This window comes from Manacus candei, unplaced genomic scaffold, assembly GCF_025592945.1.
Source record: "Manacus candei isolate 608988 ecotype Guabito, Panama unplaced genomic scaffold, ASM2559294v1 h1tg000019l, whole genome shotgun sequence".
Taxonomy (NCBI): domain Eukaryota; kingdom Metazoa; phylum Chordata; class Aves; order Passeriformes; family Pipridae; genus Manacus; species Manacus candei.
The window spans coordinates 7,554,308-7,568,658 of record NW_026138067.1 but is presented as its reverse complement, the minus strand read 5'-3'; the positions used below and the strand labels follow the sequence as shown (position 1 = coordinate 7,568,658).

Here is a 14,351-nt window from a genome sequence, read left to right as displayed (position 1 = left end):
GTCTTCTTAGTAAGCTAAACATTTCTAAATCTTTCAGTTTTCTAGGTTTATGACCACTCTTTGTCTTCCTTACACTTTTCCAAGTAATGTACCTCTTTCCTGAATTGCAACATTCAGAACTGGAAACAAAACTGCTACAGACACTATATTGGTGCTGAATACAGCAGAAAGATTACCTCATGTGTTTTGGAATAATTTCTTACATCTATTATCCTTGATTTCTTCTGACAAAATCTGAAGAGGTAAACCTTTTTGGTTTCTTGGAGGGGGGGAGGTGTTTTCTTTTCTTTAATTATTTTAACTAGCTGAAAGATTCTTCTACATTCATAGCACACTTTTATTTCATTGAAGGTTGCTATAAAAGCAAGCTCAACCATCATAAGAACGAGTGTCATTAGTATATTGGAAGTCAACTGAATTGTTATTCTCAGTATCAGTGAGCTGGGGCTGAATCAGTGTTGGGCTGTTGCGTGAGGACAGTGCAGCTGTGGTTTCACTGGCCACAGTGAAATTGCATCTATTTAATTATGCTTTTCCAGACAGTAAACATACGAAATGCCAAAGATTCAGACCTTCAAGGATTCAAGGATTTAAGGAAAAGTATCTTTGATGTGTTTGGAACATTTGGTTTGGAAAAAACAATCCAATGTTTTAGTTCAGAAACGCATATCTTTGTTTCAGCATGACGTGGTTTGGGAAGATAAACACACTCTGCAACTCATTGTTTGTTTCTCTGTCAGGAACAGAATCTGGAAAACCACAGTATTGTTATTTAGGGTTAAGATATAAAGACATCTAAGTAAGAAATCAAAATGATGACTTGCAATATTACAGAAACCTATAAAATGAAAAAGCAAGTACAGAATAATTATTGAATAATAATTCATAAAGCATTATGAAAATAATTACTATTATGAATGTACAAATGAAAAGCTAACAGGCTTATTTTCTTGCTGACTTAAGGCTAGAAATCTGGGTATATTGAATTTTTAAAAAAATGAAAGAAAGAAAATACATAGTTTCTATAGCCAGCTTTCCTCAAATATGTTTGTTTGACTACATATACAGTTGCTGGATTACTTTTCTGGTTCCTCTTAGAATTGAAACCCAGAAATATATTTCATAACCAATATATTTCATAACTAGGATATTTCATAACCAAAGATTTATTTGTGAAAGGCTCATATACCACATATCCCAACATGCCTTTCTGTGAGTCCAGTTTGTGTCACAGTCACCTAAAGTTTACACTTTAGCTTAACAGGGCTGATTTCATAGCTTCATACTGAAATTATCAGTATACCTCCTGTATCATCTTAATGTAGGTAATCAGGTAAGGTTGTTTCAAATGTGGTGCAGATGAGTGTTTAAACATTTGTGCATTATCCATTACCTTTATGTGCCATCCATGTTGATTTTCCCTGATTCACAATGATCATATACAGTCAGATACAGTGGAAAGATAAATTCTGCTTGTTCTCTGCTCATTGGATCTGCAATATGAGAAGGCTGCATCATTGTAAATTTTTATCAACCTTTCCCATTGACAAATAGTTTGTAGAATATGTTATATTTTTAAATAAATGCAATGATGGCTTTTTCAATACACAAATAAAATCTCTTTTCTCAGTGATAAAGTCCTTCCTAACCCCTTTTTGCTTCTACAAACATCAAAGAAATTCCTTGGTGCTCTATGTGTTATTCCCAATAGGGCTATTTCATTTATAAAATACAAATTACATCAAATGTCAATTTTATATCTCACTCCCCAGGGCAGTTTGTCAGTGTGGAGGGGTATGACCCTCCCTTGAACAGAAAAACAAAGAAAGAGGAGCTGAACTTTCACTGGTTGTGTTGTGATATAGCATTACTAGTATATATTCATGTATGCAAAGCAAGACTACACAAAAATACTCCTACAAAATAACACTGATCATTGTCCTGCCAAAATTTGGAATGATGTGCAGCCTATGGTAGGAGAGGGAGAACAGTCTGTTGTTACTTTAACCTACATTCTTGTTCTAAGAGACTGGATGAAAACTTCACATCATCTGGATATCATAGCAGTTCTTAACAATCTGGGACCAACATCATTTGATCAAAGTAAAAGAAAAAGCTCATATTTTATTTATCAGCCATCTGCCACAGACCCTTATCATTTACTTAGACCCTAAGTTACAGTTTCCATTTTAATAGTTCTATTAGTGTTTGGGTGGTTTCTATGAAGATTATTCAATAAACATTGTCCATAAAAAGCTAGATACTTTTAATGTATAATCCTTTGGAATGTTTATTAACCAATAACACTGAAACTTCTGACAGTTTTATTTCTGAGACTGTTATAATGCTCTTATGTATCCCACTGGTAATTCGACATTACCCAAAACTCCCATGCAATGTAATGAGTCTTACTGAAAGCAGATGCAGCCAAATTAATAACAAGGATGTCAATGTACTATCGAAAGCCCTATAGTGGGAGTGGTGAGATGGGGGAAAATGAATGTAGAAAAGAATTCTGTTTTGCTTTTGCAAAAAAAAAGTAACTGAAATAAGTAGATATAGTAATATAAGGATTTGAAAATCCAAATGTGAAAAGTAGATTCACTGAAAAGAGTATTTTTTCATGCATTATAAATTTAATGTCTAATTCAGAGTGTCTGAACAAACTGAATTTAATTTACTTATAGGATGAAGGGGTCTTAAAAATGGCTTAAACTCCTAAATGTTCTTGAATTTACCTCTGTGAGTAGGTTTCTGCTTGTCACATTTTCTTTGAGACCACCCTGCAAGGATCCTTTTTTCACCTGTTAAATAGATGCTATTGCTCTTAACTAACCACAAAGAAAACTCACTTCAGTACACTTAATATAATACCTGCAAAGAAAGGAAAGCTTCAGAAGAAACTCTGTGCTTGGTCATAATGAACCTGGTAAATGTTGGCTTCCTGCAATAAAAATAATAGGTGAAATCTTGGCCTATTGAACTCAATGGGAATTTTGCCATTATTTTACCAGGGCCAGTATTGCAACCAATAAATCCACTGAGCAAACTATAAAAAGTGGGTGAATGAAGTAAGGGGAATTAATGTCACAGCACCTCTACATTATTTTAGCCCTTGTTCAACCCTTCTTTGCCTGAATGAATAACTCTTGATACTCCAGAGATGTGCTCACAGAAACTATTGTGACCATATACTGAACACCAAATATTTACAAAAGCATTTAACAGGTAATTCTGAAACAGGAAAGTCAGTTTTGTCGTTATAATGAGTCAGTCTCAGATTCAACCTGAGACTGTTTTAGGGGTGAATAACCAAGGGCGATTGCCCAAGACTAGATACCATGGGGACTGTGTTAGATTGCAATAATTAAATGAAGGGGTTATCCAATATGCCTCAATCTATGCCTTGTTCTTGCTAGTCAAAACTGCTGTAGCTCCACACAATTGCAATTAGATTTTTCTATTGTAATCCTTTCTGTAATGTGAGCAAAATAACAGACAAAAAAAGTACTTAGAAATATAAATGTCCTATATGTGGGCTTTTTTATTGGTAATGTAAAATATCTAATTTCTGATTTCTGATGTGTAATAAATGTAGTTACCACAGTTTTGCATGGGTTATCACAGGCATTCATTACACACATGCACAACGTGGCCCATGTACAGTAAGATAGTTTCAGAAAGCTGCAGACTAACAAATCAAGCAAGGAACAGCCATATCACAGACATGCTATGTTCCTACCTGAAAGCAAAAGACATTGGATGTGAGGAAATGTGTATGTTGGTAACTCATCAGGAGCAGTACCATGACTGGAGAGCCCTGTTTCTTTAGGAAGTGAAATCTGTGGGAGAAATTCAAACTTCTTGTTCAGATGTTCCAGAATCAACTTCCATATTCTGGACCTCGATATGGTAAAGGACAACAATCCAGTTTCTGGGGCTCATTCATAGGGTTTATTTACATTCAAGGGATAAAAAAATTAAAATCATTACTGGTTAGAAAACAAGAAGCAAAGGGTGTCTAAAAATGCATTTTCTTATAAGAAAGAGATATACAGGCAAAATACTTCTGAATATAGTTTAGCATGGTATAGAAATGCTATAGATATGTAAAATCTCCCTTGAAATAGCTCAATATCTATAACACTTGTCTCACAGTTATTAGTTAAATCAAAGCACTAAAGTTACACTGAGAGTGGAAAATGGTGACATCCATTAAGACATTACTTTGGAACAGACAGTTTTCCTTGGCTGTTAAATCCCACTTAAATATTTATCAGAGTATTTGAAAATAAATTTTACCAACCTCTTAAAACACTCTGCAGGTTTGCATCTCATATCGGTTACCTGACAATTCAATCAAATTTTTTTGTTGTCTGGAATTGTAGGACATCCACTTTAGTTTTGATCATCACGGATATTGCTTCTTCAAACTGGAGTAAACAAACAAATAGACAAATAAAACATTAACAACTGTCTTATGCAGAAAATATTTTACATTGTGGCAGTGTTCTTGCTTTGTAAAAGTGTTTACAAAACTAGTAGGTGCCCAAAAATGATTAAAATTGTAATAAATATTTTGTGAGCTCAGCTGAAGTTGCTCATTAGAACATCTAAAAATAGTGACCCCTAGGCACAGGTATGCCTATAGATAAGATGAAAGCAACCCTTCTTTTTAATCACACTGTATATCTGGCTCCTGGTCCTTTTTACAGTCTTTTTTAGTCCTTTTTACAGTCCTTTTTACAGAACTCCATCTGGTTCTTACTATTTGTGCAGCTTATCTTTCACAGTAAAATACACTTACTGCTACAGAAGCAGGCCCAATGTGATTAAATGTATTAGGCAAAACAGTGGTTGCTGAAGTCTGGGATCATGGCTGGGCTTCACGAAGGAAGATTTGGAAAGGTCTCTACCCATGTTTGTTACAAGCATGCTGGTGGCTGAAAAGGCCAGTACGAGACAGGTATGTCCAATTGCAAAAGGTACAGCAGAAAGACTCCTTAGGTGGTAAATTCTGCAAGGTACGATTCTTTCTGCATTGTCTTTTCTCCTCGAGAGTGGTCCTGTGTGCTTTCTCAAAGGCATCAGCAGCGTTATAGATGATGTGTCTCCAGGCCTCCCGATTGGAGGCCAGAGTAGACCAGTTATGTTGATCAATATGGCCAAGGCTGAGATGTTGTTTCAGGGAGTCCTTGTATCTCGTCTTTGGGGCTCCTCTCATGCGGCAACCAGTGGCAAGTTCACCATAAAGCAAGATCTTAGGGAGGCGGTGGTCCTTCATCCTTGAGACGTACCCTGCCCAACACAGCTGTGTTCTCAGCAACATGGCCTCAATACTTGTGACTGCTGCTTGTTCTAGAACAGATGTATTGGTCACATAATCTGACCAGTGGATGTTTAGGATTGTATGGAGACAGCATTGATGGAAGCGTTCTAGGGGTCACAGGTGGTGGGGGTAGATGACCCATGATTCAGATCCATATAAAAGAGTAGACAGCACAGTGGCTCTGTAAACACTGATCTTGGTACTTTTCTTCAAGTGTTTACTTCGCCAAACCCTTTTATGAAGCTTTCTGAAAGCTCTATATGCCTTTGCTAACCTGTTGTCTATCTCTCCGTCAATCTTACCATCCAAGGAGATGAGGCTGCCTAGGTAATTTAACTGCTGGACTGATTTGAGCTCTGATTGGTCAATGGTGATATGGGGATGATGGAAGACTTCCTGAGGTGCCAGTTGATAGAGAACTTCTGTTTTCTTTAAACTGACCTCCATCCCAAAGAGCTCAGCAGCATCTGCAAAGCAGGATGTTAAACGCTGCAGAGCTGCTTCTGTGTGGGCCACAAGGGCGGCGTCATCAGCATAGAGCAGCTCCCAGACAAGATGGTTTAAGGTCTTAGTGTGGGCCTTCGGTCACCTTAGGTTGAAAAGGCTTCCATCAGTACAGTATCGAATGTAGATACAGTCATGATCATCGAGGTCTGCCGTGGCCCTTTGGAGCATCATGCTGAAAAAGACTGTGAATAGAGTTGGTGCAAGAACGCAGCCTTGTTTCACACCATTAGTTATTAGAAAGGGCTCAGAAAGTGCATTGCCATATCTGACTTGGCCGTGTTGATCCTCATGGAGTGAGATGATCATTTTGAGGAACTTGGGGGGACAACCTAAACGTTCCAAAATCTGCCATACACCTTTCCTGCTCACAGTATCGAAAGCCTTGGTGAGGTGTCGATAAGGTTACATAGAGGCATTTGTTCTGTTCCCTACACTTCTCTTGCAGTTGTCTGAGAACAAACATCGTGTCTGTGGTACTCCTGTTGGCTCTGAAACTACATTGGCTTTCAGGTAGAATTCCTTCTGCTATAGTGGGTATTAGTCTGTTTAAGACTATTCTTGCCAGGATTTTGCCAGCAATGGAGAGTAGAGTAATACCATGGTAATTTGAACAGTCTGATTTAGTACCTTTCTTCTTATACAAGGTGATGATGACTGCATCACGAAGGTCTGATGGTAGTTCACCGAGTTCCCAACAGCGTAGTAAGAACTCATGAAATTTAGCATGGAGTGCAAGGCCCCCATGTTTCCAGACTTCAGATGGAATTCCATCAACCCCAGGTGCTTTGCCAATTTTCACCTGCTGTATGGCCTTGAGGGTCTCTCCTAAAGTAGGGGCAGTATCCAATTCATACTTCACTGGTTGTTGTGTGAAGGCTTTACTCACTTTTGCAAAGCCCTGTATCGACATCTTCTGGAATCAGCTAACCACAAAAAACCATGTTCGGCAACCAAATGAAACCGAGGACCAAATCTTCACTGGGTGTAAACTGGCTGGAGTCCAGCTTATTTCAGTGGGAGGTATTGAAAATTATATTCTGGGCCACCTTTCTTTATGTTAATACTTTTTGGAGCACATCAAGCCAGAACAATGCTTGTGTAAGAAACAATCTCATCTTCCTGTATGCTAGCTCTGGGTTTATGGTCTGCTGTGACAGGGCAAGAACCCCATCAGCTAGAAGGCAACAATCCTGCCTATGTTAACTAAAACAAACCGTAACAAAAAGTGCCCCTCTCTGGGATACTCAGTTTATTTAGAGGGTGCTAGTTCAGATTCCATTCAACAGACTGCCAACATAAGCCAAATATCAAGACAACAAAAGCAAAGGAGCAAACCAGCTTTCTATAATTTTTCTATGACAGTGTCTCCATTCCTTTACAGTTAAACTAAGCTGTGTTCATTGCTGAGTTTGTGAAAATCTTTGTGATGATCTTACCAAATAAAAATCATGTTGCTGAATGACTGTGAGACAGGCACAACAAACTGGGAGAGGTAGGATATGGTAGAGTCTCTTCTAGGAAGGACTTACATGTAAGTTATGATGTACAAGTAGGGTTTGGTGTTTCCCTGTGGTGTGCTTTGCTCTTTTAGGTGTTCATTTTGGAGCTGCCGTGCCATGTCCATGACAAATGCTCACAGCAACCTTGACACAGATGGTGTGCTCCAGCTCATGCCAGCAGGCCATGATACTTGGAAAAACATTGGGACTCTGGGACTGAAAGGAGTATAGTCAGGTCCCTATCCCAAAAGTCATAGGGTCAAATGAAACTTGAGCTCTCTTTGAAAATACTAGAATTTCTGCTTTTGACAAGAATGCCAGCTATGTATCTTGACATCACCAGAATACCTAAACAGGTGAAAATACTACAGTTACAACCTTTTCTCTTTTGCAGCTTGAGAACTACATTGTGGAAAACATGAAATCAGAGATGGTGCAGCTGCAGCAGAATGCTGTGCAGAATCACACTGCCACCATGCTCGAGATAGGTACCAGCCTCCTCAGCCAGACAGCAGAGCAGACAAGAAAACTTACGGATGTTGAAACCCAGGTATGTTCCCAGAGTGGTTTTGTAAAAGCTGTTAATTAGAGAAGGTTTCCCATCCTCTTTCCTTTCTAATGCATCACCACACAAAACATTTCAACACAGGACTCCAAGAACTCTGTTTCTTGGTAGCAACAGCAGTGATGATTGACCCTTGTTATGTGTTTTTCTTTTGATTTCATTTGGTTAGTGATATTTAGCTCTGTGTGCGTAAGAAAGGCAAGACTGTCCAGGAAACTAAATCACCATTAGACTTTCAATAAACAGCACAACTACCAACTGTGAATGATACAAGCGTCAAGCTAAATAATGACCTTCAGGCTAAATCAGAGCCTTTGATCTTCATTGTTGTTTGTCTCTTTACTATTCCAAGAGGGTTTGTTTATTTTCTGCAAGTTGTTTCCAGCCATTTGAAATGTAGAGTATGTTTGCAGCTTTTAAACTGTGGAGAGGGACAAGCATCAGGTTCTTTATAAAACACTATGTATTTTTAATTACTGTAAAATTGTATAACATCACACGAATTTAAAGAACCATTTCCATATAATTCCTAGCACTAAAATCACTGTTGTGATTGAAGTTATGCATATCACTGTCAAAACACTGAGTACAGTTTAACTCTGGGCCTATTGCAAAGATAGGTACTTTTTGCTTTTTGAATGCTTTTATTGCTTTAAGGTGCATATTTTTTGTCCTTATTTTTGTTGACTTCCTAATGATTTTTGTAGCATATAGTGTGTTACCAGCTGCACTGCTTTCGCTGTTCATTTAGAATAGGGGAATTAAAGTATTGCAATTGTTTGTTTGTTCTTCTAGCATATGTTCTTCTTGAAAGATTGTATTTTCTGTTTTAATGTCCTTACTTATCTTTATAATATCATTACTAATTTTAAATGCATTCATATTAAAGTACACTGAGAAATAACAGTAATGAAAAACAGACACATGTCTTACACATGTTCCCTGCACCTCTTCTGCTACATCTTGGATAATAGATCAATATTCACTTATAAACACTGCACTGATCTCAAATTACCACAGTTCCTTAAACATAGTATATTGATTATGAAAGCAAGAAAGGTGATACTACTAACTGTAGTATCATATATTCAGTAAAGGAAGCATAGGAACTCTTCTTATATCCAGAAAGGACTCTGTAGGTGTGAGTGTTGAGTACTCATTCATGGTTTCCCCCTTTAAGCAGGTAAGAGACAAAATGTACATTGCCTGTGTCTCACTTTTCCTTTGAGGATTCACTTCAAGGTAGAGTTATCACTGACAACTGCATGGAGGAGTGGATCATTTACTCCTTTTATCCCTATTGATGGAGAATTTAAAGGATGTTCGAGATACCAGCTTGTGGCTCTTCCTTCTTGCAGTACTTGCACTGACTTTCAGCTCAGTGATGGCATATTCTATCTCCCTTGTTTCAGTAGCATTAGAAAGTCCCTGTAGTCCCTGGCTCTATCATCAATCAGAAAAGAGTGGTGCAGGTGGCTCAAGAAAGCGAAAAATTACTGCTCTTGAAGTGATGGAGGCACCCAGCTGCATGGCTGAGTAACCAAGGTCTGTAGCTATTATGAGAAAGGCATGTCACGTTCTCATGGTTGTAATAAGCAGTGTTCATGCCAGAGCAAGGAGCAGTCTGAAGGACTGAAGATAGAACCTCCATCTCCTTATTTCTCAGTAAACCCTCTCAATCCCTGATCCATCTAAAAACCCAAAGATTCCCTTCAGGCTTTCTTCTCTTCCTGAAGCTCTACTGACATTTTGTAGGCTGCTCCACAGTGATATCTTCTTTGGAAATCTGTTTATTCTTTCTGGACTTCTTATCCCTTACCAATCTTCATAATACATTTTCAATTTCTGCCAGGTCCTTCTGTGATGTGTCTTGGCACTTCCAGGATTGTACCCATCTTGAAAAACATAACAGCTCCATACTGATGATTTTCAAATTTTTCAATCTCTGTACCCTTGAGAAAGGACAACTCGTGTTGCTCTGTGAGTGTCAATGATTTCAAACAAAAATAAGGCACTGAACTGAGCTTGAGAGCCATTCTCATTGCTTTATGTTGTGTAACAAATTCCTGCCAGGAATGCTATGGGATCCTCAGCAAAGGAAAGACGTGGACCTCTTGGAGTGGGTCCAGAGGAGGGCCGTGAAGATGATGAGAGGACTGGAGCATTTCTCCTATGAAGACAGGCTGAGAGAGTTGGGATTGTTCAGCCTGGAGAAGAGAAAGCTCTAGGGAGATCTTACTGCAGACTTTCACTGCTTTAAGGGGCCTCCAAGAAAGATGGGGACAAATTATTTAGCAGGAGCTGTTGTGACAGAACAAGGGTTTTAAACTGAAGGATGGTGGATTTAGATTAAAGAAAGAAGGTTTTTACTGTGAGAGTGATGAAATACTGGAACAGGTTGCCCAGAGAGCTGGTACGTACTCCATCCCTGGAAACATTCAAGGTCACATTGAATGGGTTCTGAGAAACCTGATCTAGTTGGTGTCCTTGCTTATTCTAGTGGGATTGGACTGGATGACCTTTAAAGTCCTTTTCAACTCAAACTATTCTATGAATCTATGCATGAGAAAATGTTATTTAAAATCCTATGATGATTAATATCCTTCCAAGAAAGGTCTGATAGATTCCGTTAAAGAGACATAATTTTTCAGAAGTGATTGCGTCTCAGGTGTTGTGTGCACACACATCCACAAAAACTATTTACACACTCCTTCAGACTCTATGTAATGAATGACAATAACAAAAAAAAATCAACTAACATTACTTAATATTATTGCTTTCACTCTTCAAAACATTCTGCTATTTCTGCTTTTGAACTATTTTTGTTAGAATCTATTCTCTTTCATATAGTTAAGTCTTCTTTTGGTCTGATATACTTTTTGAAACTTGTGCTGCTGATACAGACCACCACTAAAGTGAAAGAGAATTTTATAAAGCAATGTTTAGGATCACAGTGTTCATCTTAAAAGTCTGTACAAGAGTACAAGTAGTGATCACATATGCAGACACCAGACTTCTGCCAACACTGCAAAAGAGAGAACTCAGGGGAAAGCTAAAGTAGGAACTCTATTTACAAAACAGCAGAGGCAACACTGACTTCAGTCCAAGTACTCCTGCACTTTTCTGGTTTAAGCATGCTTTGTAGGAATGCATGTTTGAGGCAAGCCTCTTGTTCTTTCCATTGAAATGAAGCTTATTTGGCAGTCACCTTGCCTTTTTCTGCTGGTCTAGTATTATTCTACAGTAAACAGGTTGCCAGAAGATCAGCTGGTATATATCAGTGTAGCTTGATTGAGTTCATTTGCACAAGCTGAGCAGCTGAGGTTTAAAAAGGATTTAGAAACAGTTTTTGAAAATCATTGAATCAGAATGAAATGGTTGTATTATGCTGCTATGACAAAACAACAAGGACAATATAAACATTAGTGTTTTTAATTTATCTCTAAGGTGCTAAATCAAACATCCAGACTTGAAATTCAGCTACTGGAAAATTCACTGTCAACATACAAGCTAGAAAAACAACTGCTACAACAGACACATGAAATCCTAAAAATTCACGAGAAAAACAGGTAAGAATGAGTCTCTTACCCTCTTTCTCTGTTCATCACAAGGTGGTCTGTGCATATTTTCTTCTAAGCAACTGATGGAATGAAAGAAGCAAATATGGTAAGTGGAAAGTAGATGTAATGTTTAGGAAATGGCTAAAAGACCTAAGGTGTGTGAACTTACACTATGTTAGCTCTTGTATGATAAATGCTAGCAGATTTTTACCACTTTTCATGTTCACTGTAAGTTCACATCTTAGTTTGCTTCATGACAACTGGGTCATATGACCACAGTTCCTACTACCAAAAAGGATAGGGATAACTTTTATGAGCACTTTCAAGTAGAAAAATATTAATAAAAAATGATGAGATTTTCAACTATCCTAAAGTGCATAAGAAACAGAAAATATTCAGTAGTTCATATCTAATTTTAATGATACAAATATATGATGTAGAAGGATCTCTCTCTCCTTTTGGACTCAATTATATATTGCATACTTGGAGCCATACTCTGTTTAAGGAGTGAGTCAATGGTAAACATTTGGGGTTTATGTTGAAGGTGATGAAAAAACTGTTTAGCAGCACAACTTTTTTAAGCAGAAAAGTGAGAGTCAAGAAACAGTTTCAATGTTCCCTTTTTGTGGCACCTGAAGTCACTGGACTTGGCAATTCAGTATGTCAGAGAGCGTGTGTGGTGGGTTGACCCTGTCTGGCTGCCAGACGCCCACCCAGCCACTCTCTCACTGCCCCTCGTCATCGGAATGGGGAGAAAATATGATGAAAAAGCTTGTGGTCAAGATAAAGACAGGGAGATCACTCATCAGTTACTGTCATGAGTGAAACAGCCTTATTTACTGCCAATTAATAACAGCATAGGATGGTGAGAAACAGAAACAAAACCAAAAAGACCTTTCACCCCTACCTCCCCTTTTTCCCAGGGTCAGCTTTACTCCTGACTCTTCTCTCCCCCCCGAGCCATGCAGGGGAATGAGGAATGGGGTTGTGGACAGTGCACAACTCTTTGCCTCCTCTTCTTTCTCATACTCTTTCTCCAGCATGGTTCTTTCCCACAGGCTGCAGATAAGACTACTCCATGTGGGCTCTCCACAGGCTGCAGCCTACTTTTGGACATCACCTGCTCCAGCATGGGGTCCTCTGTGGAAAAAATCAGCTCCACCATGGTCTCTCCCACAGGCCGTAGGTTCTATCTGCTCCAGTGCCTCCTTCCCTCTTCTTCTCTGATCTTGGTGCCTGCAGCACTGTTTCTCTCACTTTTCCCCTCATTCCTCACACTGTACCCTGTGGTGGGTCGGTTGGAGCTGGCTGGAACCACCTGTGCCCTATATGAGGCAGCCCCAGTGTTTCCTCACAGAGGCTGCCTCACAGCCCCTGCTACCAGCACCTGGGCATTGGCACCCAGTACAGTGGGAAAAGCCATTCCCCTTCCTGACTACCCTTTGAGAGATTCACTGTACTGCAGCCTCTGTAATGCACAGGTGTGAGCAGGGAGGACACAGAGTGCTTTCACTCCACAGCCTCACTCTCGGCCTCTCGGTTCCCTTCTAGAAAGAACAACTGTGAGGTCAGTCTGACTAGGACTGTGGTTTCTATTTCCACTGTCTACACTGACAATGACATAAGGTAAACAGCTTTAAACATGAGGCAGATACTGAAGCATCTGATACAAGTTTTAGAGGACTGTTTCAATTGAGATCAACTGGTTTGTCAAAAAGTGCAGTGTGACACTGGTGCTGCTGGACAGGAATCAGCAACTGAGGCAGAAAAACCTTGCCCAGGGCTATACATGAGGCAGACTAACACCAAGGTGAGCAAGGAGCTACAGAGTAAAGAAGGCAAAATCCAGGTAATTGTGAAAAATAGAAAATATTGTTACAAAAAAATATATTTGTTAAATGCGTCTAGTAGCAAAGCAATTACTATTGCTAGTGACTATGAAAATCCATTTAATGTGTTTAATCTAACAACTGTTTATAATCAGTAATTCCAACAAATATTATTCCGGACAATTTGGATTACACTGAAAACTTTTGAACTCCACAGATGTCCCTTAATCAATCGGAAATGTCAATAAATTAGCACGGGATTAACTTTGCCTTCAACCATCTCAAAACTAAGTAATCACCTAAAATATTTATGTGGGCTCTCCCTGTAGTCCACAGAGAGAGTGGGTATGGGCAGGAGGCAGTTCATTCTACATATTTTACAAATCTATATCAAACTAGGATCAATCCAAGCATTAGTTAAGTATATAAATACTTGCACTTTTATCTGCTGCAATCTGGTTAGCAACAAAATTCTGTTGCCTGCTCAAGAGACTGAATTTTGTGTAGTTAATAATTTGAATTTATTTATTTACCTTAGTAATGCATCAGAGTGTAAAGCCTTCATGTCAGTAAACAAATAAGGTTTACTTGAGTTGACCTTTGACTTGGTTGACATTATGATGAAATGGTCCGTGAAAAGTCAGAGGAAAAGGAGGACTATTTTAAAAAGCACACCTTACTGTTTCTCTCAGAGGTGTGGGTATATGTGGAAAAATGGAAAAGCATGTGGAATTTCATCTTGCAATGAAGCAAGAATCTGGCATGCACTGTGTAGGTTCTTTTACACTCTCCTTGGGAGTGATAAAATTAGGGAGAGGGCAGTGTTATTATTACACTAAAATATAGATCATCAGCTCTTGTATCATCATCTACTCCTAACAAAGAACTGTGTAGTCTTGGCCTTGTAGGTCCTGATCTTGAAATCAGTCATTTGTGTGTCAGGTTCGCTGTAGGACAAATCTTGGTGACCTCAGCAGATACTAGGTTTGTGGACATGCCAATGATTTTATCTTGTTTAATTTTAAACAGTATTTACAGATTACCCATCAGGCTGTGTTTAGT

The 14,351-nt window shown here is 38.7% G+C and overlaps 1 protein-coding gene across 1 annotated transcript in view; it reads left to right on the top strand.

The window, feature by feature from the left end:
* Window positions 1-14,351, top strand: part of ANGPT1 (angiopoietin 1) — a 159,368-nt gene that overhangs the window by 59,948 nt on the left and 85,069 nt on the right. The window contains exons 2-3 of the mRNA XM_051785177.1: window positions 7,730-7,885; window positions 11,348-11,469. Coding sequence (XP_051641137.1) covers window positions 7,730-7,885; window positions 11,348-11,469 — 278 coding nt within the window. The remainder of the gene's footprint in view (window positions 1-7,729; window positions 7,886-11,347; window positions 11,470-14,351) is intronic.